This window comes from Erinaceus europaeus, chromosome 10, assembly GCF_950295315.1.
Source record: "Erinaceus europaeus chromosome 10, mEriEur2.1, whole genome shotgun sequence".
Lineage (NCBI taxonomy): Eukaryota > Metazoa > Chordata > Mammalia > Eulipotyphla > Erinaceidae > Erinaceus > Erinaceus europaeus.
The window spans coordinates 104,752,137-104,780,085 of NC_080171.1; the positions used below are offsets into that span (position 1 = coordinate 104,752,137).

The following is a 27,949-nucleotide window of genomic DNA, read 5'->3' on the forward strand; positions in this document are numbered from 1 at the left end:
TGTAATGGTTCGGGCTATTGCTACACGGAGTCTAAAGTCATTCGTTCAGTTGTGCCTCCAAACTGGTGGCCTTCAAATTCTTATTCCTTCTTTGAGCATTTAAAAAATCTCCTCACCAACTACTAGCTACCCAGAGGTTCAGTTTGTATAAGACAGGAAGGACAAATGCTCAATTCTTTCCCTTTATTTACCAGTTTTCAGAATAATGAGTTGCCTATAAATATTTCAGCGAATGAATGAATAATACATGTGTGAATGGATAGACAGGGGCTTGGTTGTGGTGGATTCCCTCATCTGCTTCTTAGAGCATGGCTGGTGAGCAGTTCGTGCTGCCCATTCACCCACCTGGGTCAAGAGCACAGGAAGCCAAGATACCAGAAGCAGGGACTTCGAGAACAGACCCCCCAGTTGTGGTGGTGGCATTCCCTGGGAGGATGGGAGTTGGAGACGTTTCTGTTTCGTTCTCCAGTAAAGTCATAGCAGGTTGACCTGCCCCAGCCCCAGCCCCAGCCCCTCGGGACTGTCTTTCTTTTCTCTGCTCGCAAGCTCACGTCTCTGCCCCACTGTGTCCCCCCAGGTGTAAGTGCAACCTGCACGCCAACCTGTGCTCCCTGCGGGAGGGCAGCCTGCAGTGTGAGTGTGAGCACAACACCACGGGTCCCGACTGCGGCAAGTGCAAGAAGAACTTCCGCACCCGCTCCTGGAGGGCTGGTTCCTACCTGCCGCTGCCCCATGGCTCTCCCAACTCCTGTACGTACCCACAGAGTGGCCGCTGCATCATAGGCCCGTGTGCCCCTCCTGGCCAGGTGTCAATGAAATCCTGGTCTTCCTGCCCTTCAGCCCCTTCAACCCCTTCAAGCATGCACACACGTGCACACACATGCTCACAATCTTGTATACACAACTGCTGTGTGTATACACATGTGAACATGCAAACACATGAGCACAGGGCCAGAAGTTAGCTCACCCGCTAGAGCACTTGACACATCATCCATGAGGGCCTGTGTTTGAGCCCTGGCAACACATGGGGGTACTGTGGACAGTCCAGGGGGAGCTCTGTGGGTGCTGGAGCTGTGCTGTGGTATCTCTCTTCTTCTTTCTTCTTTTTTAAATTTTTTAATCATCTTTGTTTATTGGATACAGAGCCAGAAATCGAGGGGGTAGCAGGAGATAGGGAGAGAAAAGAGAAACACCTGCAGCACTACTTCACCACTCGCAAAGCATTCCCCCTACAGGTGGGGACCAGGGGCTCGAACTCGGGTCCTTGTGCATTGTAGCCTGGGTGCTTAAACCAGGTGTGCCACCACCCAGCCCTCTCTTCTCCTTTCTTTCTTTTTTGTTTATTTATTTATTTTCCCTCTTGTTGCTCTTGTTGTTGCTTTTTTATTGTTGTTGTAGTTATTATTGTTGTTATTATTGATGTCATCGTTGTCAGATAGGACAGAGAAATGGAGAGAGGAGGGGAAGACCGAGAGGGGGAGAGAAAGACAGACACCTGCAGACCTGCTTCACTGCCTGTGAAGCGACTCCCCTGCAGGTGGGGAGCTGGGGGCTTAAACCAGGATCCTTATGCCGGTCCTTGCGCTTTGCGCCACGTGCGCTCGCTGTACTACCTCCCGACTCCCCTCTTCTTCTTTCTATGTCTGCTCCTCCTCACTCTCTTTCAAAATAAAATATTGAGCTGTGGTGGCAGCTCAATAGTATGCCACAGGCAAGAGGACTTGGGTTCATTCCCAGGTGCTGCTTTCAAACTAAAGTTCATGGTCACACACTCATTCATGGCTAGCACACAAGCATGTAGGTGCACACTTACAGAAGCACGAAAAGTGCACAGGCAAACACATGTGCACACTCCTGTGCATATACAAACAACAGACGTGCACATACACACAAACCATGTTACACAGCCCCCAAGTACCAGACCTTGTAATCATAGCATCTGGCACCCCCGCCACCTACCCAAACCTCAGCTGCCACTCCTTCCAGCCCTGAAACCCAAGATGAGCACTCAGCACCTTTCCTGCTGCCCTTCCATTCTTCATGCTGAAGGCTGGAGAGAGCCCCCCAACTCCCTGCCAAGGGCTACGAGGGGGGAGTTTGGAGGAGCGAGCCCCCACGGCCCAGGTGCCTGTGATTAGCCAAACCCTCCCTCATAACTAGCAATTATGGGGCATTTACACTTGCCACACAGTGACACCAGCTGCGAGGTCACAACCTCACCCGTGCCAAGTGGGGCCCCTGTTAGGCACTTCGCAGCAGGGCTCTTGAGGCCCTGCCCCGTGCTCTCCACCCAGTCTTCTTCTCCTGCCTCAGTCTTCTCAGGCCAGGCATCTCACACATGCCCATCCCATGAACACCCACGGGGGCTGCTCCTCATTGGGGCCCTAAACATGGTCCTTGAGTGTCTTCAGGAGGCCACAAATCCCAGAGAGTCCCCTCACTGCTGTGGAGAAGGGCCTGGACTGGATGAAGGCCAAGCTCCCCCGACACCAGCCCACCCCATGCCTAGCAGTTCATTTGACTGTCTGACATGTGTGAAGGGCTTTGACAAAGGGGCTACACTGGGTACCTCGACACAGTCCCCACTCTCCAGATAAGAAAACAGAGGCCAGGTAGTGGGAAGATAGCATAATGGTTATGGCAAAGAAACTCTCATGCCTGAGGGTCCGAAGTCACAGGCTCAATCCATTTCACGACCATGAGCCAGAGCTGAGCAGTGCTCTGGCAGAAAGAAAGAAAGAAAGAGAGAGAGAGAGAGAGAGAGAGAGAGAGAGAGGGAGAGAGAAAGAAAGAAAGGAAGGAAGGAAGGAAGGAAGGAAGGAAGGAAGGAAGGAAGAGAAAGGACAGAGGCCCAGGAGTCCCTGGCATCCTCTTTGTAAGCGCCAGCAGTGGGACTCAAGGTTGTCACTTGGTGCCTCCAACGTTGTGGCCTCCCTCCATGGCAGTTGGCAGATTTATGTGACTTTGGGCAGATCAGAGTGAAAACCACCTGGAGAGGCCCTGCCAGGCATATCATGTGGATGCCAGGCCCCAGCAGGACAGGCCTTTGAAGGGGTGACTTGTCACAAGTCCCAGCTTTCAAAAACACAGACTGCTCTGGGTACTGACATCAGCTGGGTTCACCCCTGCTGTTCCTCTGGCTTTGTGGTCCTGAACCCTCTCTTTAGGTGATGTCACTTCCTTCTTTCTCTCCTATTCCCTTTATCTCCTCCTTGCCTCTCCTCCATTCCCTCTGTACCCGATTCTCCACTTGGAAAGACACCCACACAGCCAGGCTTGCCTGTTGGTCACACAGTGCGGGGTTCCCAGGCTGGAGTGTCCCTTCTGTCTAAGCAGCAGCAATGGGCCGATGAGGACCATCTCTCCTCCTTGCAGAGGCACCTGAAACTTTCCCTTTCAGGGGGCCCTAGAGTTGCCCCCCCCCCCATTCCCTCTAAGACTCCCAGGAATTATCTTCAAAACCTCAAGGGAGATGTTTGCCTGGGAACCTTCAGGAGCAGGGGTGAAGCTAGAGGTGTCTTCAGCCTCAAGCATTCTCACTCCAGCTTTTCTTGGAGACAAGCTGAAGAAAACAGCCCCAGAAAACCAGCATCGAAACAGGCCCTGGGTAAACTTCACCCTCTTCCCACCACCCTGAACCTCTCCCATGTCTCCATCTCAGTGAGCAGCACTGACACCAGGAAGCCAACCTGCAGGTCTGAGTGACCACCTTCCCCAAGCCGTGCAGCAAGTCTCTTCCTGGGCCCACTCCCTCCATCTTCCTCACTGCAAACTAGCCTCACCTACCTCAGGGAAGCCCCCAATGCCCTCAGAGTCAAACCTCAGTCAAGGCCATCTGAGATCACTCACTCCCCCACCTCCTATCACTTCCCACCCCCAAATCCATGTTAGATTTTCTGCTTCCTCTCCTCCCCACCTCCCACCTCACCCTGAACCCCGTGTCTTTTGTAACTAAATCTTTACATCCCTGTGACCTAGATACCTCTGAGCCTCTCACAGTGAGATGTCACCTGACCCCTCTGGACCCCAACCTCTACTACCACTGGGTTGTACTGGGTCCCTGCCTGTCCCTCCCAGAGTCTGTCCCTTTCCCAAGATTGTCCTCGGATCTGTGGGTGTCTACATATTCTAGTGGGAGGCTCAGACTTGGTAAAGGAGGGAGTGTGTGTGAAGGTTCAGTCTCCCTGGATGTACCTTGCCCCCTACGCTCTCCTGAGGCTCCCCCAGAAGAGGTCCTGTCAGCCCCTGGCATTTGGAGAACCTGGGAAGACCATGACTTAGATCTGTCAGGACACAGACAGAAAGACAGACAGGCAGGCCCAGTAGTCCCTCAGTGTGGGGTCACAGTCAACATTAGGGGCAGGACCTGCGCATGGATCAGGATCAAGGTCAAGGTCTGGGTTAGGATTTAACCCAGCTTGGAATCTGGCCTCTGGCACTCACAGCTGTGTGACCTTGGGCACACCATAGCCTTGCTTGTTTAAAAAAATCAACTCTAGGGAGTTGGGCAATAGCGCAGCAGGTTAAGCGCAGGTGGCGCAAAGCGCAAGGACCGGCATAAGGATCCCAGTTCGAGGCCCCGGCTCCCTACCTGCAGGGGAGTTGCTTCACAGGCAGTGAAGCAGGTCTGCAAGTGTCTGTCTATCTTTCTCTCCTCCTGTCTTCCCCTCCTCTCTCCATTTCTTTCTGTCCTATCCAACAACAACAACATCAATAACAACAATAACTACAACAATAAAACAACAAGGGCAACAAAAGGGAATAAATAAATAATATTTAGAAAAAAAAATCAACTCTAAAGAAAGTTTCTGTGGGATTATAGTCAGGACTAAGCACATATGACCAGCACATAGAAAGCCTTAGATGTGGACCAGCCCCTGATTGGTTTGCAGTGAGCCTGTCTATCTGGTGACTGGCCCCACCAGGACATGCGGTAAACCAGCCCACACACACACACACACACTGTTACTGGATGCTTCCTCTGACATCCCATCTCTCCCCAGCTCCCCCCCCCCCCAGAATGGCTCCTTTTTTGCACAGAAGGATTGACTGAGAGTCTAAATCAAGCAGAAGGCTCCCATCAGCATATGCCCTGTGTAAGTTTCTCCATCTACACAAGGGGTAGGTCCCTGCTTATGAGGGCTCTAGAGGCCCTCCCCTGGGCCCAGGAAGATCGCCCGGGCACACTCCCCTCCCCCAGGGCCACCTTATGATCCCTGCTCTCTCCCCACAGGTGCAGCTGCAGGTTCTGTTGGTAGTAAGTACTCACATCGGGAACAGCCATGCTGGCCCCAGTCCACGAGCCACCCTGCAAGTCTTGCAAAGAACAGGAGAGAAAAGAGGGGACTTGCTGTCTCCTGTAGGGCCTGCAGCCCCTCTTTCCTCCTGCTTCCCGATGGCCTGCGCCCCCAACCCAATCCTCACCATTTCTCCACTCCAGTTACCTTAGTGCTGCTTTGGAAAACCGGAGGGGAGGGGTGTGTTCATGATGGGGTATCATTAACTCCTGGGCCAATCCCCCCACTCCTCCTGCACCCAGTCTGAGGAAAGAGTGACACCCTTATCAAAGGGTGAGGGAGGGTGTCACTCCCCTCCCCAGTCTGGAACAGATTTCTCCACCAGATCTGGGGTGCTAAGGCCCTGGCCTGGGTAGGGATGGGGAGAGTAAGTCTGGATTCTAGTGGATTCACTCAAGCCTTGGAGAAAGTCAGACCATCTGAAGAAGGGTGAGAGTGCAGGGAACTCACAGAGGAAGGAGAGGGAGGATGAGTGTGGCTCCTCAGACACTGAAGACTCCAGGGTCTCACTTCCTCCCTAAGTCCACCTGGGGGGAGGGAGCAGTGTGTCACCAGTTTGACCTGCCAGCATCAATCAGCCAGGCGGTGCCAAACTCCAGGTCTCAGACATGCTTTAGGGGGGGGTGCCATCTCCCTCCACCAGGTTTCTTGGGGTCACCCAATGGCACCCCAATGACTGAGAGGGCACCTGAGGAAGCTGAGTCATTGATGAGGTCAGAAGTCACTTATCTGTGTTACCTCCCCTGACCCCCCAATTCTCTACCCCTCACTTCCTTCTCCCCTCTCTCACCAGGCATCAGCAGGTCTCCGAAAGACCCTGTCCCAGTGGTTCCTGTGGCCTCTGTGGCCACAAGGGGGGACCCCACCACACCTGTCCCCTTCACACCCATCATATGGGGCCCCGTGGCCCCCAGAACCCTACAGCCCACAGGTGGGTGCCTGGTACAGCCCAAGCTGCCCTGCCTTTGCTCACTCCAAGCCGCATTGATGGGGCAGCAATCTGGGGAGGGAGGGGCTTGGCTCTTAGAGGTCCCCGCAGCTGCAGTAACACAGAGCCCCCATGAGGGGGGTCAGAGCATCTCCCAAGCTCCTAGAATCTTCTTCCTGCACCCCAAGGCACTGCTGGAGGGATGGACACGTACATGACCAAAAGATGGGGGTGACCTGGGAGAAGGAGACCTAGTAGCAGCAAATTCACATGAAGTTCACCCAAAGATAGGATACCAGCTACCCCACACCGTTCTAAGTGCCTCATCCCTCAGCCACTGTCCCCCCACCCCACCCCAGGAGGAAGCCCCTTTGATCAGTGAGCAGAAGGGAGCCTCCGAGTAGTGTTCCTAGAAAGAGCTGAATGTGGGGCAGAGTCCCTCTTGCCTTGGCCTTGAGCAGGGGTGCCCAGCTCTCTACAAGTCAGGGTGAAGGCCACGGACAAGTCCCCCCACCAGATCAGCTTGAGGGATGGGGTGGCAAGCACTCGTCCACAGGAGGTGGGTGTTGTAGGAGGTGGGGGCTAACTGGGAGACTGGAGAATTCCAGAGGAGCCCCTGACCCAGGAATCCACTTTGGGATGGAAGATGGGAGTGTGGAGCTTTGCTGGAAATCTGATCCGACTTCCTGAGATTTGGGCTTTTTAAGCTGAGCCTGTATCAGGTAGACAGGTGCAAAAAATAGTCACAAGGATGTGTCTGCCTATGTGGATGGGGATCTGTCTGGGTGAGAGGCCAGACCAACCTATCCTCACTACACACACAAACACTGAGCCCATTTTCAGACCTATTTCTGATTTAGTACAAGGGGATTTGGAAGGGAGGAACAACCAAGCCAGGAGTTAAGGAGTCAGAAGCACAGGAAACAACCAAATCATAGGCACCCCCTCCCAACTCCACACAGTGCTGAGAAGGCTGAATTATGAAATACTCAGCAAGGCAGTGGCCAGCTTTGCATCCTGAGCAGCTGGGTGCTAAGGGAGAGAGAAGATGGTTCCAGGGAGATGTTTAGTGCCCCCAAGCAGCCCACCTCTGGGGTCATTGCTCTTCTTTAGTAACTGAAGCCTGTGCCTGGGTCTTCCTACTAATGACAGACCTCCCAGTGTGGGGAGTGTAGGCTCCCCTTGGCTCACAACTCTGAGGACGGAGAGGGGCTGGAGGGGTAATCAAGTGCCTAGTCCCACAGGTAAAATATCTAAATTTAGCAGGAAGCCACTGGGTTTTATGTTATGTTAATCAGACTTGAATAAAGCTATTTGTAAAGAAAAGAATAATAATAATAATAAAGACAGATGTAGCTTGTCAAGGTAACAGAATTACAGAGGCTGAACTTGAACTCAACGCTTGCAGACTCCAGTTGCTTCCTGCCCAACCAGCCCCCCACACCTGCCACGGCCTCAGGGGGCCGTACTGTGCTGCCGTCTTGGAGACATGGCTTGCACAGCTCCCCAGTTCTACAGGAACAGACGGGGCCTCCATCTGGTCTTGGCACAGGACACGGGCCGCCTCGAGAACATTCTTCCTGCACACCTGAGTGTATCCCTGGAGAGCCTAGTGAGAAGTCTCTCTCATCCACCCTCCAACCCAGTCCCCAGGAAAGTCCTGAGTCCCTCCAGGTGCCTCCTAGCAGGTGTCTCTGACTCTCTGGCCAGAGTCCAGCTGGGCTGGTGAACCCCTGGCCCAGATGTTTCTCCTTCCTGCCAGTGGCAATCTGGTGAGGCCAGGCTGCCAGGCAGAAGAGGCTGCTCTCAGTCACAGGTCCAAGGAGGGTTGTGGGAACAGGCTCCAGAAGAAAATGGCTTCAGGGCAGGTTTTTTTGTGGTTCTAATTAAACCCTTGCCAATTTGGGCCCGGGGACTGCTCTCCTCAAACACTGCATTCATGTCAGCTCTGTGTCCAGAGGCTCCGGCTCCCAGCTGGGAAGCCTCACACACTTTTTAGCTGGTACACAAGAATTCTCTTTCTCTACCAGCCATCATCCTTAATCCCTTTAAGAAGCGGAAAAAATCCGATTTCTCCTCTGTCTCTCTGGGTTTGAAATACAGCAAGAAGGAATGCCTCAGTCAGGCCTGCCCACCCTGCCAAGTGTTCTGGGGCACGTGCACTGTGGTCTTTGGGAGTTGGCACACACCCAGTCAGCCTGAGTCCCTGGTGGCAATGGGCCCAGGCAGGGGTATGCGGGTGTCAGGGAGATGGGGACAGCAACCCAGCCCTGGAGATGGCTCTCATCCCTGGGCTGGGTTGACCCTCCAGGTCCCTTCTAGAAAGTCTAACATCTTGGCCAGGACACATGTTCCCTTCTGAGCCATTAGCAACCTCAACACAGGTAAGCCTGAGCCCAGAGGAGGGACTTATCTGACTCCACCCTTTAGTGGAAACTGGGACCCCAAAGAGAGAGGGGAGTGGCCCCCTATTCAGGTGTCCCACGGCACAAAGGATGGTCATGCAGAAGTATGCAGACTTTCGGTCATGGAGGCCCCTGTCTTCTAACTTCACATCGCGTGTGTCCCCCACAGGCCGCTGTAGTGTAGATTTAGTAGCGCCTCTGCAGTAGATTTGAACCCATTTCTATCTGAGCAGCCTGGACAGAGCAACTTACAGTGCTGCTGCTGCTTCTAAGGGGCCTGTGAAGGGGTGGGGGTCCCCAGTGTGTTGGGCCCCTCTCTTGTCTCCCCCACATAACTTAGTCTCTTCTCTCCCCCAAGAGTGGATCAGGCCATCTACAGCTGCCCCCCTCAGGGAGAGCCCCCCAGGGTCCCCAGTGTTCTCCCGTGCCACAGATAGGAGGAGGGCCTGTGCTGGGCCTTAGACCTTGGGAGCTCCTTCTTAGATCCATAGGTCTCTCCATCTGTAGTGGAGTAAGCAGGTGGCTGTGATGGGGCCTGGGTAGCACAGCGGGTTAAGCGCACATGGCATGAAACTCAAGGATCCCGGTTTGAGCCCCCACTCCCCACCTGCAGAGGAGTCGCTTCACAGACGGTGAAGCAGGTCTTCGGGTGTCTATCTTTCTCTCCCCCTCTCTGTCTTCCCCTCCTCTCTCCATTTCTCTCTGTCCTATCTGGAAACAACAACAATAATAATAACTGCAACAATGATAAAAACAAGGGCAACAAAAAAGGAAAAGAAAGAAAATTAAAAAATAATAATAAAGGAGGAGAAGGGAGGATCGGAGCATCACATGTGATGCCAAGGACCAAACACAAGACCTCATGCTTCCAAGTCCATTGATCTAGCCACTGAACTACCTCCCAGGTCATCCTAACCCAAACCTTTTTAGTACATTTCTCCCCAGGGGCTTTAGAGTCAAGTGAATACTGTATCCTCTTTTAAAAAAAAAAAAAACCTTCCTTAGGTCACTGAGGCACAAGACATCCTGGGTACCTGCTGGACAGCTCAGGGAATGGGGAGAGAGTTCTCCCTGCAGGAAATGGGTGCAGTCAGACCTGGAAGGGGCGACTCTGAGGAGAGGAGGGCAGGAGATAGCACATCCCAGCCTGGGAGACGGGACTAGTGATGGGAGCAGTGAGTGGCTGCCTGGCAAATCAGGGGCAGTGACTGAGAGAGGCCAGTGGGGCATCATGGAAGGCAGCTGCTCCTTAGTAACCATGAACCCACATAGAGAGGAAGCACAGGGGACTGAGTTTCCAAAAAGAAAAGCAGGTCCTTGCTCACCTGTTCCTGATCATCAGTCCCTGTAGTCCCACTGAAGCCTCCACTCAACCCCACAGCCACTTGGCAGCTCCAGTGAGCAAGGCTTTGGGCGCCCTCTGCTGGTTAGAAGCTCCACAGCCCAAAGTACGATTGACACCAATCTGACTTTCCCAGCCACCTAGAGACCCCAACATCACCCCTGGTGGTGGAGACAGATAAGAGCTAGCTGGAACCATCCTCATTCTGGACTACTTGGGGGTACCACGGACTCCCTGACGGCAGCAGAGGCTGCCGGGACAGTGGCATGCCCACACGCAAAGATTCAGCTGGGCTCCCAGTGGGATTCTGGGCACTGGGAGAGGGTGTGCCATCTGTGTTCATGGCTCCACAGCACCTGCGGGTGGGGAATCCATGGCTGGTAGACTCATTCTGGCTAGAAGAGGAAGACTGCTTTGGAAGGAAGGGAGATGCCAAAATCCTGAATGTCAGGTTTTGTTGCTCAAGAGAGTTTGGAAAGGGAAGAGGAGTTGAGACTGAAAAAAAAAAAAAAAACTAGTCAAAATAGTGTTCAGCAAAGTAGTTGGCACACTATGGAGGATGCTGGGATAGAGAAATAATTTGGATTAAGCCAATCAAAGTGTAAGTGGTCTTCTGGGGTAGGGTGAGGAGGTAGCAAAGGCAGGGTGGTTCTCTAAGCTCCCAAATATACTGTCACCCCAAAGCGACCTGAGGCTGCACAGAGCACCATGGGGAAGCCTTTGGGGGGGGGCTTTTACTGGGCACAGATGCCCACCTGGCCAGCAGGACAGTAGCCGATGAAACAGCTTGTTTCTAATCTCTCCAAGCTGCGGGCAGTGTCACCACAGCCCCTGCCAGGGCCTCCAAACCTTTCCTGTTCAAGCCCAAATCTCCTGAAGTGATACCTATTGAAGAATTTGAAGGTAAGAAGGTCCCCAAAAGGGCTCAGACCCCTTCCCCACCTCTCCCTTCACCTCTGCTGGGGAAACAATGCTGGATAGATGCCAGGCAAATGAAACACTCCTGATATAGCTGGGTCAAGGTGAAGACTAGACTCTTCCCCCCAAGGAATTCGGGAGCAGCATGAGTCAGAAGCTCAGTGGGCAGACCGGGCAGGCAGAACAGCTGCCAGAAATAGCCTATTCCAGCTCCCGTGGGAAGTGTGGCCCAAGGGCTGGTCTTAGTGGAAACCAGATCTGGGACACAGAGGTCACCCATACTCCTTGGGTCATCTGAAGGCTGCCTAGATGGACAAGGTGAAGGGTAGACCCAGGAGCCCATAGCATCCTGGGCACATCTCAGCGGCTCATCTAACTATGGTCTCTGAGCCATTGACTGCTGATGCCTCTGCAGGGAAGCTAGCCCCCCCCACACAGTGACTCGGATAAGGTTATCAAGGGTGTCTGACTGGCATCCTTCTTTGTTCAGGGATCAGCCACATCAGCTTACTATTATTATTTTTTATTTATTTATTAGAGACAGCCAGAAATTAAGAGGAAGAGGATACAGAGAGGGAGAGAAACTAAGAGACACCTGCAGCCCTGCTTCACCTCTCGTGAAGCTTTCCTCCTGCAGGTGGGGGCTGGAGACTTGAACCCGGGTCCTTGCGCATTGTAACATGCACTCAACCAGGTGTGCCACCACTTGGCCCCTGGGGTTCCAAGTGCTTTAGGGATATAACAGGAAAGGTGACCCTCCTCACCAAGCCCCACCTGACCATGACATCATGAAGTCCACACCTGGGGGTCTGGTCCAGCGCTCACCCGGTCACTGGGACAAATGTAGGAATGGAGCTGTGTGTCCTCAAAAGTGAAAAAGAGTTGAGAACAGGACTGGGAGGCAAGGGGAGACTCCCAGAGTCCCAACCTCAAGGGTCATGGGTCATCCATTCTCAGAGTCTGGCAAGGCACCTTCTGGTGCCAACCAAATTCACAAGTTACTAAGAAAGGGTCCTGCAGGTGGGTATTCTCCTGACTATCTTCCAAAGCAGCACAGGGCTCTGTTCCATCTCACCCAGCACTTGTGCATGTATGTCTCTCTCTGGAATCACGGGGGTACAGTGGTGGGCCTGTCCTCGCTGAGCCTTTGGTCAGGCAGCATGGCCCGCCTTCCAGCATCATTTCCTATCACCTGGCATTACGTGTGCATCTTTAAAAGAGCAATTCACCCTAGCACTCCTCCAGGTCTTTGGCCCACTGGCTCTCCCTGGTTCCCTGCCCATTGGGCCTGCTGGGAATGTGTGGGTTGGGCCTATCCTTCTCCTTTGAGCTCAAAGCCAGCAGCCCAAATGGTACAAAAGCCTGGAAGGGCCAGAGCACCTCCCTGAGCCAGATTCTTCCCCAATTACACCTCCCACCCTTGCATGCTCTGGGGTGGGTCCTTCCTCTCCCTGTGCCTCAGTCTCTCTGAATGCATAAGGAGGGAGAGGCAGGAAGGCCGCAGCTCCCTTCATTCCCTGATGTGGCCTTTCTCTTGTTCGGCTGGCCCAGACTGTGAGTGCTATGGGCACTCCAACCGCTGCAGCTACATTGACTTCCTGAACGTGGTGACCTGTGTCAGCTGCAAGCACAACACGCGGGGCCAGCACTGCCAGCACTGCCGTCTGGGCTACTACCGCAATGGCTCTGCTGAGCTGGACGACGAGAACGTGTGCATTGGTGAGCTGGCAGACCAGACGGGAATGTGCACTGGGATAGGCTGGCCAGGGAGCTCTGTTTTTCAGGCCTGGGGGCCCTGCATCAGGATCACCTGTGGAAACAGGCCAGTTTTAGGTCCCACACCTGCTAGATGACCCTACAGGCAGAAGTCTCTGGAATTCCACACACACACACACACACACACACACACACACACACACACACACGTGGCTCTTTCCTCAGGCACTGGAGTTTCAGACCCTCGATTTAGAATCTAGTTCTAGAACTTGCTGGCTGTGTACATTAGAGCAATTCCATCCCCCCTTCCTGGGTCTCAGTTTCTCCATTTGTGAAATCAGGAAACCAGCTGGGAGGAGCTCGCCCACCTGCCCCAGAAAAAAGCTGTAGGTTGGCCCACGCACCCACTCAGCCCAGTGTTGGGTGACCTCTGATGAGTTTCTCCCACATCGAGGTCACAGTTCTCTGGATCTGGGAAGGGTCAGCACCTTCTCCAGTTGTAGAAATGCCTGAGGCCCAGAAGGCAAAGAGTGGCCGGGACCACGCTGCGGGATGGGGAGGGGGTTTCCCAGGGCCGAGGAAGGAGACCAGCCTCCCTGGAGATGGAGCAGAACGCCCCGCAGCGCCACCTCAGTGCAGTCCCACGCAGGAGACTGCTGGCGGGGAGGGTGCGGGAAACGTCCACAGCCCGCCCTGACCCCCCCGCCCCGCACCCAGAGTGCAACTGCAACCAGATCGGCTCCGTGCACGATCGGTGCAACGAGACGGGCTTCTGCGAGTGCCGCGAGGGAGCGGCGGGGCCCAAGTGCGACGACTGTCTCCCCACGCACTACTGGCGCCAGGGCTGTTACCGTGAGTGCGCGGGCCGGGAAGGGGCCGGGAAGGGGGTGGCGATCCAACGTGGAGCCAGGCGGGGGGGTGGCGGGAGCCAGACGGGTTTGCGGGGACAGCCACGGGAGCTGGGAGAGCCAGGGAGCCAGGGACAGCAAGCGAGACGGAACGGCGGGTGTCCCCAGCACCCTTGGGTGTGGGGCGAGCCCTGTGAGCCGCTCCCCCCATAACTGCCTCTTGTCCCGCAGCCAACGTGTGCGACGACGACCTGCTGCTCTGCCTGAACGGCGGCACCTGCCTGCAGAACCAGCGCTGCGCCTGCCCCCGCGGCTACACCGGCGCCCGCTGCGAACAGCCGCGCTGCGACCCCGCCGACGACGACGGCGGCCTGGACTGCGACCGCGCGCCCGGGGCCGCCCCGCGCCCCGACACGCTGCTCTGCTGCCTGTTGCTGCTCGGCCTGGCCGCGCGCCTGGCCTGCTGAGCCCCGCTCGCCCCGCCCCGCCCCGCCCCGAGGGCCCCTGTGCGCCGGCCGCGCCCGCCGCGCCCGCCGAGGAGTGGAGACCCCAGGGCCGGAAGGGTGCGGCCCGAGCTGCTCCCAGGTGCTACTCAGCAGAGTCGCCCCGCCCCTCCCGCCTGCTCCCGGGCACCTGCCTCCACCCCGGCACTGCCCTTCCTCGGCCGCAAGGGGGAGCTGTGGGCCCTGGGTCCAGCGGTCTGCGATTTGGGTCTTAGTTTTTCTATTAACCGCCGACCCGTTTCTTTCTTTCTTTCTTTTTTTTAACCCCCACCTTTTCCTTCTGCTGGCAGTGAGATGGGGTCTGGGGAGAAGCTCTACGCACCCCCGCACCCCCAGGTCCTGCCACGCGTACACACACACACACACACACACACACACAGACTGTTGCAGACACGCCCCCTGCACCTGTCCCTGGCTCACCACCAGCCGGTTGACCCAGAACTCCAGATGCCTACAATTCTAGTCGCTGACTTGATTCTCTTTTCTATTCTTTCTCAGTTTTTCTTTGTGACCCACCAGTTCCCCGGGCCCCTCATGAGGCCTGGTGACCCGAGGAACTCGCCCTGGGGGAGGGGAGTCAGGAAGGAGGGTTGGCAACTTTGTTTTGTAGAGAACTATTTTTGTTTGTATTAATCGTCCCCTGCAAGGAGGGGAGTGAGCGGAATGATGGTCACCACGGAGTGGCTGAGGGTGTATAATCCGAACAAGTAAAGAATCTGCTCACAGCTGCCTGCAGGGCCTGGCTTCTTTCTGTGTTTATTGACATGGAGCGGGGAAGGGATCTGGAAAAACAACTTTACTGTAACCATTGCACTATGGGGAACCCCTTCCTCAAGTCCATTACACACACACACACACACACACCGTTTCTAAGTGACCCAGAGGTTATCTCTCTGCTTCTACTCCCGTCCCCCAAAACTCAGTTTATTAGTGCTGGTCCTTGCTGTCCTCAAATATAAAAGCACATTTGATGTTTGATATGGTTGCTGAGAAGTTAGAGGGAAGGACTAGCTAGTGGGGCATTCTAGTAGAGGTAACTTGGAAGTTCAATGCCTAAATCAGGATGGATGTGTCTTCCCAGACCCTCTACTCCAAATCTCAAGTCCCTGTCTGGCGCCCCCTGCAGGCCAGAGACGACAGTGAAAAGTCAGAGATGACCAAGGCAAGATCAACGACAGATCACATTGCTTTCTGGCCAAGGCCAACTGTAGTGTAGACTCTCCTGCATTCTCTCCCTAATGGACAGAGAGGAATAAGCTGACCAAGAGGGCCGGGGGGAGGGGGCTTGATTGTTGAATATTTGGGTCCATCACTGAAGCCCTTTGCCAGTGGGTCTTAGAGCTCTTGGGGTATTGTAATTTAGATTCCTGTCCCCCACCGTCATACGTCTGAGCACCCCAAGAGATTCTGTTCTGGTTCCAGGTCGCTCTAGTCCTCACAAGGCTTCTGCCAGCTGCAGTGGCCTGTTCAGTAGTGAAGACTGGGAAATTGAGAGTGATAACCCTCCCTTGAGTCCCCAAAGCAATGCTGAGATCTGTCTTACCAAACCTGGTCTTGAGGATTCTGAGAGTTCACTGCTCAGAAGAGCATCTCAAGGTCAAATGGCCCTTGCAAGCTCCAGGATGTAGTGATTGGTTGTCAACCCCCAGAGGAAAATGTCTTATGCCTGCACCACACACACACAAACACACACACGGGCTTCCCTGACTCTGCCCTCACCTTTTCCTTATTAACAGTACCCCCACTTCCTCCACAACTAATGTAAAACATCTCTGGGGTGAGGCTTGGAAAGTGGCTCACCCAGGACAACACACACGCTACCATGCACAAGGACCAGGGTGCCCGCTCCCAGCCATGGGATGAGAGTGCCTGCAAAGAGGTAACTTCACTTGTAGTGCTTCAGTGTCTCTGTTCTCTCTGAGCCGGGATGGGGAAACATTTTCTGTCAAGGGCCATTTGCATATTTAACAAGGCCATTTGCAGGCCATAAAAATTATCCACTTAAAAATTAACACTAAGGGGGGTCGGGTGGTAGCGCAGCGGGTTAAGTACACATGGTGCAAAGTGCAAGGACCGGTGGAAGGATCCCGGTTCGAGCCCCCTGCTCCCCACCTGCAAGAGTCGCTTCACAGGTGGTGAAGCAGGTCTGCAGGTGTCTGTCTTTCTCTCCCCCTCTCTGTCTTCCCCTCCTCTCTCCATTTCTCTCTGTCCTATCCAACAAGGAATGACATCAACAATAACAATAATAACCACAACAAGGCTACAACAACAAGGGCCACAAAAGGGGGGAAAATGGCCTCCAGGAGTGGTGGGATTCATGGTGCAGGCACTGAGCCCCAGCAATAACCCTAGAGGCAAAAAATAATAACACTCACTATTGCTAAAAAAGTTCTGGGGAGATGGGCCACTGTCCATCTGCTTGAGCATACACTTTGCCATGCTCAAGGACCCAGGTTCAAGCTCCCAGTCTCCACATGTGGACGTTAAGCTTCATGAGCAGTGAAGCAGTGTGAGTTCTCTCTCTCCCTCTCTCTCTCTCTTGCCTCCAGAGTTATTGATGGAGCTCAGTGCTTGCACTATGAATCCATCTCTCCTGTTGGCCTTTTTTTTTTTTTCCAATAGAACAGAAAGAAATTGAGCGGGGAGGGAGAGAAATAGAAACACCTACAGTACCTACTTCAAAACTCCTGAAGCATCCTCCCTGCAGGTGGGGATCAAGGGCTCAAACCCAAGTCTTTGTGCACGGTAAAGTGTGCACTAGCTAGGTGCCCACCCTTGGCCCCTTCTCCCTCTGTATCTCCCCTCCCCCCTCAATTTTTCTGTCTCTATCCAAAATAAATAAATCTAAAGCAACAACAAAAAAGGGAGCTGGGAGGTGGCTTAATGGTAAAGCACACGCCTTCAGTGCATGAAGCCCTGAGTTTTACCAGAGCACAGTGTATGATGGAGTAGCATCTGATCTCTACCTTTCTGCCTCATGAGAAAATTCAATGTAAAGGAGTCCAGTACACACACACACACACACACACACACACACACACACACACACACACACGCACACTCCCATAAATCCATAAATAGGCTGTGGACAGAGCACTTTCTTCTTCTTCTAGCATTTGCCCTTCTTCCGTAGCCAGTCAACAGCATCAGGTTGAGCCTGATGTAAAGTTTCGAGACCTCCTTTGAATCTGGAGAGGTGGCAGTCGTTGACTATGTGGGCCATAGTCTGTCTGTAGCCGATGGGGCAGTTCGGGTCGTCTCTGGCTCCCCAGCGATGGAACATAGCGGCGCACCGGCCATGGCTTGTTCGGAGCACTAACAACTTATATCACACTACACTTTCTTTTGGGTCCCCCTGGGTGTGTCCACAGAAGGAGCTTTGTCCTCCCCCAACCCCCTCAGCCCAGTCAGTGCTGTGGCTGCTTTCCTGGGAGGAGGAGCATCAATCAGAGTGGCAGCCCAGTCCCTGAGGACTTGCTCAGCTGAGACCTCTGCTGGAGGGCAGAAGGAAAGTTGCCAAGTGGCCATTTGGAAATCTCTGACATCTTCCAGGCACAGGGGAGAAGGAGAAATCAAGGTTAAGGGAGCCCATTCTAGGAGCTCGGCCTCTCCTTCATGGTGGCCCTTGTCCCCAGAGCTCACACCTTGGCATCTAGTTTTGAAAGGTAACAGATGGGGTCAGGCGGTAGCGCATTGGGTTAAGCACAGGTGGTGCAAAGCACAAGGACCGTGTAAGGATCCCCCAGCTCCCCACCTGCAGGGGAGTCGCTTCACAGGCGGGGAAGCAGGTCTGCAGGTGTCTATCTTTCTCTCTCCCTCTCTGTCTTCCCCTCCTCTCTCCATTTCTCTCTGTCCTATCCAACAACAACGACAGCAATAACAACAATGATAAACAAGGGCAACAAAAGGGAAAATAAATAAAATATAAAAAACTATAATAATAGTGGTCCAAGAGGTGGTGCAGTGGATAAAGCATTGGATTCTCAGCCATGGGGTCTTGAGTTCAATCCCTGACAGAAAACATACCAGAGTGATGTCTGGTTCTTTCGCTCTCTCTCTGCCTATCTTTCTCATGAATAAATAATAAATAAATTCTTTAAATATATCTATAATTATAATAATAAAAAAATTAAGTTAACAGACAGAGCTGGGGAGACAGCATAAAGACAATAAATATAACAAGGGCAACAAAAAGGGAAAAAATAGCCTCCAGGAGCAGTGGATTCCTAGTGCAGGCACCGAGCCCCGGCAATAACCCTGGAGGCAAAAAAAAAAAAAAAAGGAGAGAAAGAAAGGTGACAGAGGCAGATTCCATTTCACAGGCAGGATGATGATGATGATGATGATGATGCACAGCAGGTACTGTGCATGTACTGACTCTTCACTTGAGACAAGTCTCTCCAAGTCACAGCCATTGACACTCAGGCTGCATAGTGGACAGGACATGAGGGGTGCTGTCCTGTGTGCCTGTGGGACATTGAGCAGTATCCTGGGCCTTCAGATGACACCAGACATCAACAGCAATCCCTTCCCCAGTGGCAACGAATGGGATTGGCCCCCACCACCACTACCCAGTGCCGCCCTACCCTATACACAGTAGTACAGGGATGAATGTGCCCCTTCTGAGAACCACTCCCCTTGGTTTAGAGCTGAGTGGAGGCTCTGCCCTCAAGTCACACTTGCTAAGAAGCAGGGGCAGGAGCTCTGAGCCCACAGTTTTACCACCTCCCTGTCACACAGCCTTGGTCCCAGGCAGGCTCACCCCCTACCAGGGTGAGTCCTACAACTAGCAGCTCCTGTCTGCAGCCCCCATCTCCTGTAACTGCTCAGAGGCTGGGGACACGTCCCCCACCCCTGCCCCATGGTTGCTCAAGGGCTGCAAAGCCTGGATCCTGGGGACCCACATTTCATCTGAATGGCTTTGCTGTCAGAGCCACAGCCTCCCTGCCACCCACCTGGGGCCTCAGTCTTGCCTCCCTTTTGCCCCCTTTAAATAAGCAGACTGCTGTGCCGGCAATTCCTGAGACTTTTATGGGCATCTGGGGAGCAGCCTTAGGCATTTTCCAGGCAGGCTTGGGTGACAGACTGAGAAAGAGAGGGGCCTGCCCGCTGCCCACAACCCTGCCCCCACAACAGTGCACTCTGAGCCTGACCAGCCTCCCCCAGTCCCCAGGGGATCCCCTAGCTCGCCTCCTGACATATCTCAGGACAGAAGAGTTGAGAAGAAAGGCACAGAAAAATCTCTGCTTGCTAGGGCTTTTTTTTTTTCCTCCCCTAACACAAATCACAACTGGAGGGAAATTAGAGCCAGAGAAAAGCAAACTCACAATCATTTTTTAAATGAAAACCACCCACAAGCCGCCTTCCAAAGCCAGACGCTGAGATGAGACTGGCATACTTTATAACTAGGGTTTTGCAAAGCAGTGGAGCAGTGGGTTCTTTGGAAGGCTCTGACACAGCTAAGAATGCCCGGGCACACAACTCCAAAAGCAGAGTGGTGATTGCAGCAGAAGAGGAGATTGTCTGAAGACTCACTCATAGGAGGAGGCCTAGTGGTGGTGCACCTGGTTAAACGCACATAGTATGAAGCGCAAGGACCCACATGAGCTTCCAGGTTTGGGTCTCCAGCTCCCTACCTACAAGGGGGACGCTTCACAAGTGGCTAAGCAGGTCTGCAAGTGTCTGTCTTTCTCTCTCCCTCTTTATCTTCCCCTCCTCTTAACATCTCTCTGTTCTATCCAATAAAATGGGGGGGAGATCACCACCAGGAGCAGTGAATTGGTAGTGCTGGCACGGAGCCCCAGCAATAACCCTGGAGGCAAAAAAATAAGTTCTTAAAAAATTACAAAAAAGGGAGTCGGGCTGTAGCGCAGCGAGTTAAGCGCAGGTGGCGCAAAGCACAAGGACCGGCATAAGGATCCTGGTTCGAACCCCGGCTCCCCACCTGCAGGGGAGTCGCTTCACAGGCGGTGAAGCAGGTCTGCAGGTGTCTATCTTTCTCTCCTCCTCTCTGTCTTCCCCTCCTCTCTCCATTTCTCTGTCCTATCCAACAACAACGACAATAATAATAACTACAACAATAAAACAAGGGCAACAAAAGGGAATAAATAAATAAAATAAAATATTTTTAAAAATTACAAAAAAAAAAAAGAGGGAGTCGGGCAGTAGCGCAGCGGGTTAAGTGCACATGCTGCGAAGTGCGAAGACCGGCTTAAGGGTCCCAGTTCAAGCCCCCGGCTCCCCACCTGCAGGAGTCGCTTCACAAGCGGTGAAGCAGGTCTGCAGGTGTCTATCTTTCTCTCCCCCTCTGTCTTCCCCTCCTCTCTCTATTTCTGTCCTATCCAACAACAACAGCTATGACAGCAATAACAACTACAACAAGCACAATAACAAGGGCAACAAAATAGGAAAAATAGCCTCCAGGAGCAGTGGATTCGTAGTGCAGGCACTGAGCCCCAGCAATAACCCTGGAGGCAAAAATAAAATTACAAAAAAAGAAAAAAGAATCAGTCATGGAACCAGCAGACACTCGTCAGGGTGGAGTGGGGAGGCAGAGATACACAGAGCTTCTGTGAAAGCAGACCCAGACAGCCTGTCCCCATGGCCCGGATGCCGCCGGAGGAAGACACAGAGGAAAGGATGCAAAGCTGCTCTCTCCGCCACCGAAGCCTGAGCTTTCAGCACGGAGCCACACAGCTGCCACCTTCCCCTCTGTCCTGCTTATGTTCACCATTAATGGCCTTACCTTCTGTAGCTTGCCGTTAGCGTGTAGTCTGATACTTAGCAATACAGCCTTAAGATCAAGGAAGTCATGTAAATTATGAAGAGGAGCCTAGGAGACAGCCTACCCAGTAGAGCACACACTTTGTCCTGCACAAGGACCCGAGTTCAAGCCCCCACTCACCACACAAGAGCACCTACATGGGGGGGGGGGCTTCAAGAGTGCTGGAGCAGTGCTGTGGTAGCTCTCTTTCTCCTCTCTCTCCCTCTCTGTAGCTCATCCTCTATCTAAATAAAATTTTAAAACCGGTCCACTAGGAGTGATAGAATCTTGGGGGCACGGAGTTCCAGAGACAACCCTAGTGGTAAAAAGCAAAGCCCATGCTTTCATTTTTTTTTTTTTTTGCCACCAGGGTTATTGCTGGGGCTCAGTACCTGCACCTCGAATCCACTGCTCCTGGAGGCCACTTTTTACCCCCTTTTGTTGCCCTTGTTGTGGTTATTATTGTTGTTGTTGATGTCATTCGTGTTGGATAGGACAGAGAGAAATGGAGAGGGGAGGGGAAGACAGGGGGGGGAGAGAAAGATAGAGACCTGCAGGCCTGCTTCACCGCCTGTGAATCGACTCCCCAGCAGGTGGGAAGTCGGGGGCTCGAACCGGGATCCTTATGCCAGTCCTTGAGCTTCGTGTCATGTGTGCTTAACCCGCTGCACTACTGCCTGACTCCCATACTTTTAGCTTTTTGTATTAGTTGTATGCAAACACTTCTCTAATGGAATCACACTATGAAGGGTGAAGCTGGAACTTGAATACATGTCTGTCTGTCCTCCAAGGTCTGTGCTCTCTTCACCTGTCCCACAACTACTTCACATCTGCATGTCAGGGTCAGGGCACCCAGGCTGGGATCTGTGCACAACGCTTGTGTGCACCCTATCACTGTGTCTTCACCTGAGTCCCAGAGGCGGGCACTGATATCACCTCCATTTCCAAGAGGGAGAAAGCAAGTCTCCACGAGGTCAGGCAACTTGCCCAAAGGCACAGGGCCACCGAAGCTTGTGCCTTAAGCTTGCGCCCCAATGACTGCACTGCACTCTGCTCCTCTTCTCTTGAGAGGCGCTGTCTCTGCGGCCGGCTTGATGCCTTGTTTTTCTCTCCCCTGGGACACATGGGGACACTACGAGAGAGGCTCTTGAGCCAAAAGGGTCCCAGATCAAAAGCACTTTGAGATTTCGAGTCTCCATTTTTGAAAAAGCTAGTGGATCTATTTTAGGTATATTCCAAGGGGCCCACGCCTTGACTAGCTTTTGCCTGAGCCTGACCAATAACATGCAGGTGGACCTATATTCTTGCCTTTAGGTTCCTGATTATTTAACAATTTGTTCTGCTTTATATCTTAATGCTTTCTCAGCCACCAAGTTCCAGATGCTATCATGATGTCAACCTGACTTCCCTGGGCAGCTGACCTCACCAGTGTGTCCTGGAGCTCCACTTCCCCAGAGCCCTGCCCCACTAGGGAAAGAGAGAGACAGGCTGGGAGTATGGATTCACCTCAACACTCATGTTCAGCCAAGAAGCAATTACAGAAGCCAGATTTTCTACCTTTTGCATCCCATAATGACCCTGGGTCCATACTCCCAGAGGGATAAAGAATAGGAAAGCTATTAGGGTAGGGGATGGGATACGGAGTTCTGGTGGTGGGAATTGTGTGGAATTGTACCCCTCTTATCCTATGGTCTTGTCAATATTTCCATTTTATAAATTTTAAAAGAAACCGCTTTGTGGGTGGGGGAGATAGAATAATGGTTATACAAAGAGACTCTCTTGCCTGAGTCTCCAAAGTCCCAGGTTCAATCCCCCGCACCACCACAAGCCAGAGCTGAGCAGTGTTCTGGTGTTTCTTTCTGCTTCTCTCTCAAAAATAAAATAAAATGGGAGTCGGGCGGTAGCGCAGTGGGTTAAGCTCACCCGGCGCAGAGCGCAAGAACCCGTGTAAGGATCCCGGTTGGAGCCCCCGGCTCCCCACATGCAGGGGCGTGGCTTCACGGGAGGTGAAGCAGGTCTGCAGGTGTTTATCTTTCTCTCCCCCTCTCTGTCTTCCCCATCTCCATTTCTTTTTGTCCTAACAACACCAATAACAACAACAATAATAACTACAACAACAATGAAAAACAACAAGGGCAACAAAAGGAAAAAATAAGTAAATAAATATAAAAACACTAAAAAATAAAATAGAAATTGCTTTGAGAGTAGGCCATGTGTTGGTAGATCATCAGCTTTCACCTGCCACCACGACCCCGCCACAGGGCGTGTACCTGAACTAATGGTCGGTGGTTCCCCCACCTGAGCGGCTGCGGCTGCTTCTTACCACCTGTGGGCATGGCGGCCACGGGGCGGCAACACCAACCGAGATGGTCCCCACCGCTGGGCGCGGGTCCCGGGGACCTAGGGAGGCCGAGCGGTCAGTTCAGTTGCACCTGGGCCACAGGCACACATGAACTCGGGACCCCGGGAGGGAGTCCACATGGGACAAGCCTTGAGCCGAGCTTCAGCTGGAGGTCCCCTCCTGGCGGTTGTCCCTGTGCTATTCACCCCACAAACCTTCTCCAGCTCCCGGGCTGCGGGGGGCGCAGAGCCACTCTCTCAAGAAAAAAGGTTAAGCGCACATGTCGCAAAGTGTGAGGGGAGGTGTAAGGATCCAGGTTTGAGCTCCCCGGCGCCTCACCTGCAGGGGGGTCGCTTCGCAAGAGGTGAAGCAGGTCTGCAGGTGTCTATCTTTCTCTCCCCCTGTCTTCCTCTCCTCTCTCGATTTCTCTCTGTCCTATCCAACAACAACATCAACAGCTATGCCAACAATAACAACTACAACAAGCGTAACAAGCGCAACAAAATGAGAAAAATGATCTCCAGGCAGTGGATTTGTAGTGCAGGCACTGAGCCCCAGCGATAACCTTGAAGGCAAAATATAAATATAAATTAATAAATAGACAAATATGAAATAAGAAACTTAAGTAGAGTCAGAGAGCTCACTGGGGAAAAGTACCTTCCCTGCCATGTGTGCTACCCAGGTTTGAGCCCTGCACCACATGGGAAGGGCCATATGGTGTCTCCCCCTCTACCAGTGTCTCTCTGTCTCTATCTGGAGTGAAAGAAAATCAGCCTGGGAGCAGTTAAATTGCCTATGAATGAGGCATCAGTTATTAAAAAATAAATCAACTAAAATTAAGATTTGGGGGGTCGGCGGTAGCGCAGCGGGTCAAGCTCACGTGGTGCAAGCGCCAACGACCAACGTAAGATCCTGGTTCGAGCCAACAATAACAGTAACAATAATAAGGGCAACGAAATGGGAAAATGGCCTCTAGGAGCACTGGATTCATAGTGCAGGCACAGAGCCCCAGTGATAAACCTGGACTCCAGAGAGGAATGTACTTATAAAGGTCTATGTATGCAAATAAGGTTTATGGTCAGTTCAGGGTTTTTTTTAAATTTTATTACCTCCAGGGTTATTGCTGGGCTTGCTACCTGCGCTAAGAAACCACTGCTCCTGAGACCTTTTTTTTTTTTTTTTTTAATAGGAGAGAGAGAAATTGATAGAGGAGGGGAAGATAGAGAGGGGGAGAGAAAGATAAGACACCTGCAGACCTGCTTCATGGCTTGTGAAGTGACCTCCACTGCATGTGGGGAGCCGGGGGCTTGAACTGGGATCCTTGTGCTTCGTACTATGTTTGTTTAACCTGGTGCCTGGCCTCCTTAGTGCAGTTTTGGTTGATAGAGAATTCGCTAAGCAATGACCAACCAATCCTGGCACTGGGTTTGAACCCCAGTACCTAGGGGAGCATCAAGAGACCTCCATGAATGAAATGTTGGTGTCTCTCTCTTTAAATAAAAAATAGTCATGCATAAAGCACTGAATAGTTCCTCAGTCCATTTTGGGATGGTGCTCACAGGTACTTGTGGGGTCTAGAAATGTTAAGACTGGGGCTGAGCAGTGGTGCACCTGGCTGAGCACACGATATAATGTGAAAGGACCTGGATTCAAGCCCCCAGTCCCCACCTGCAGGAGCAAAACTTCAAAAGTGGTGAAGCAGGGATGCAGGTGTCTCTCTGTCTCTCTATCTCCCCTCCTCTCAGTTTTTGGCTGTCCAATAAATAAGCCAAGATAATAAAAAATTTTTTTTTTTTAAAGAAAGAAAGAAATGTTACAACTTCCCAGTGTGTCTGCAGCCAGCTCCAAAGCAGTGGTTAGTGGTGGTGCCATAAAAATCATTTCTAGGAACTTTTATTGGCACAGAAATATTCACAGCGTTAAACAGAGAGAGATTTCTGTTCTCTTCAAATGTTGTCAAAAAAGTCATGATGTATTTTTCTAGTTTTATTTTTTAATATATTTTTATTTATTATTGGATAAACAGAAAAACTGAGAGGGGAAGGGGAGGTAGAGAGGGAAAGAGGCAGAGAGATACCTATCGCCCTACATCACTACTCATGAAGCTTTCTCACTGCAGGTGGTGCTTGAACTCGGGTTCTTGCACACTGTAATGTGTGTGCTTAACCAGGTGTGCCACTGCCTGGCTATTTTTCTGATTTTCTTTTTTTTTTAAATGTTTATTTATTTAATCCCTTTTGTTGCCCTTGCTGTTTTATTGTTGTAGTCATTATTGTTGTCATCATTGTTGAATAGGACAGAGAGACACAGAGAGAGGAGGGAAGACAAGAGATGGGGAGAGAAAGATAGACACAGGCAGACCTGCTTCACCGCCTGTGAAGAGACTCCCCTGCAGGTGGGGAGCCGGGGGGCTTGAACGGGGATCCTTGCACCAGTCCTTGTGCTTTGTGCCACCTGTGCTGTGCTTAACCCGCTGTGCTACCGCCCAACTCCCCTTTTCTGATTTTCTATGCAAACATTCATCTGCCTTTTCATACAACCCAGTACATTCACATACATGTATATATGCATGTATTGCTGCTGCTGTTGTTGTTGGATAGGACAGAGAGAAATGGAGAAGGGGAGAGAAAGACAGACACCTGCAGACCTGCTTCACTGCCTGTGAAGTGACTCCCCTTCAGGGAGGAGGCAGGTGGGGAGCCGGGGCCTTGAACCAGGGTCCTTATGCCAGTCCTTGCGCTTTGCACCCACCGTGTGCACTTAACCCGCTGGGCTACCACCCTGCCCCCTAGAGGAAGCTTTAATGTCATGGCCTCTCACATCACTCCTTGCACCCCACCACTCCGTATATAAAGATCTAGGTATCGAAATGAAAAAAAAAAAAAAAAGTAACCCAGAGTAGTGAAATCCATAAATGCAAGACCTCCTAACACCAAGCAAGCCCACAGTAGCTGTTTGTGACTTGTTCATAGTCAAAGACAAGTTATTGGCAAATCTCCTGATTCCTACCGAGCTAGCATCACCACCCCCCTCAGGCCTGTGCTGTATGGCTGATACGGTATCAGTCTTGCTTGTAGTTATTGTAAGCCAGGGCCACAGGGTCATGAAAACTGAAGCTTTGCTAGTTCTGCAGAACAGCTTTGCTGTCACCCCAGGCAAGTCATTTTACCCTTCTGACCCTTGTTACAAAATCCACTCAGTAATGATGCTGGACAAACTTAAGACATAGCATAGGGAGAGTACTAGTGCCTAGGAGACTCTCACCGTGTACAGCAAGTCCTCAGATGTCTTGTTCAAAGCTGTTTGGTTGTTATGTTGGTAACAACAACAAACAAAAACAGAGTGGATTGTTTTTTTTCATCCGATAAGAGAGGGAGAGACACCACAACTCTGGAGCTTCCTCTGGTGCAACAGCACCTTCCATGCAGTGGGACTAGAAACTAGGCAGCATTCATGGCAACGAACAATGTTTTTGTGACCAGAAATATTCCCTAGAAACTAAATGCTTAATGCTTATGCAAAAGCCTCTCATGCCTGTGGCTCTGAGGTCTCAGGTTCAGCCTCCAGCACAAGCCAGAGCTGTGCTCTACTCTGTCTCTTCGTGTCTTTCTGTATCTCTCATTAAAATAAATAAATAAATAAATAAATAAATAAATAAATAAATAAATAAATAAAATAGGGGATTAGGTGGTAGTGAACCGGTTAGGTGAACTTAGTGAGAAGCTCAAGGACTGGCCTAGGGATCCCAGTTCGAGCCCTCAGCTACCCATCTGCAGAGAGGTAGTTTGCAAGCAGTGAAGCAGGTCTGCAGGTGTCTACTTCTCTCCCCCCCTCAGTTTTCTCTGTCCTATCCAACAACAGCAGCAGCAATAACAGCAATAACAACAATAACGACAGTGTAAAAAAGATAGCCTCCAGGAGCAGTGGACTTGTGGTGTAGGCACTGAGCCCCAGCGATAACTCTGGAAGCAAATAAAAAAGATAAAGGGGGGCCAGGCAGTGGTGCACCTGGTTAAGCTCACACACTGCAGTGTGCAAGGACCTGAGATCAGGCACCTGCTTCATGCATGGTGAAACAAGACTACGGGTGTCTGTCTCTTTCCCTATCTTCCACTCCCCTCTCAATTTCTGTCTCTATCCAATAATAGATTTTTTTAATTAAAAAAAAAAGAAACTTGGGGCCATGAGGTGGCACACCGGGTTGAGCACTCACATTACAGAGCACAAGGTCCCAGGTTCAAGCCCGTTCCCTACCTACAGGGGGAAAACTTTGCAAGTGGTAAAGCAGGGCTGCAGGTCTGTCTCTCTCTCCCCCTCTGCTCTCAATTTCTCTGTCTCTATCCAATAATAAGTAGAAATACTTAAAAAGACTTTTAAAAAACCCAAACAGCTCTTTATCAATTATGATTAAATCGCTTTCATAACATTACTAAGCTTCAAATTACAGTTATCAAGAAACTTTCAACTTTATTTTGTAAACTCAGCAAAGATCTTCCTTTCCTTAAAAAGCAATCTTTGCTGGACATTTTTGCTAAAGCTGAGTATATACAGACTGAGGGAGACAGCATAATGGCCTGCATTCCAATTTTCAAAGCCTACACAGGGGTTCTTTCTAATCAGCTCCCCACTTTTTTTTTAATTGGATAGGACAGAGAGAAATGGAGAGAGGAGGGGAAGACAGAGAGGGGGAGAGAAAGACAGACACCTGCAGACCTGCTTCACCGCCTGTGAAGCGACTCCCCTGCAGGTGGGGAGCCGGGGGCTCGAACCGGGATCCTCATGCCAGTCCTTGTGTTTTGCGCCACGTGCGCCTAACCCGCTGCGCCGCCGCCCGACTCCTTTTTTTTTTTTTTTTTTTGCTTTCTTTCTGGTAGTGCTGGGGATCTTG

General features: G+C 51.9%; 1 protein-coding gene across 6 annotated transcripts in view; it reads left to right on the forward strand.

The window, feature by feature from the left end:
• The window catches only part of NTNG2 (netrin G2), a 75,296-nt gene extending 60,608 nt beyond the window's left edge, over positions 1-14,688 (forward strand). For 3 of the 6 annotated variants that reach the window (XM_060200435.1, XM_060200436.1, XM_060200437.1), the window contains exons 5-12: positions 578-750; positions 5,234-5,257; positions 6,091-6,228; positions 7,634-7,837; positions 10,780-10,875; positions 12,442-12,609; positions 13,324-13,458; positions 13,686-14,688. In XM_060200435.1, the coding sequence (XP_060056418.1) occupies positions 578-750; positions 5,234-5,257; positions 6,091-6,228; positions 7,634-7,837; positions 10,780-10,875; positions 12,442-12,609; positions 13,324-13,458; positions 13,686-13,921 (1,174 nt within the window). In that variant the 3' untranslated portion in view covers positions 13,922-14,688. The remainder of the gene's footprint in view (positions 1-577; positions 751-5,233; positions 5,258-6,090; positions 6,229-7,633; positions 7,838-10,779; positions 10,876-12,441; positions 12,610-13,323; positions 13,459-13,685) is intronic. The other 3 variants (XM_060200439.1, XM_060200440.1, XM_060200441.1) reach the window with 3 other exon arrangements.
• The last annotated feature ends 13,261 nt before the right edge of the window (positions 14,689-27,949 follow it).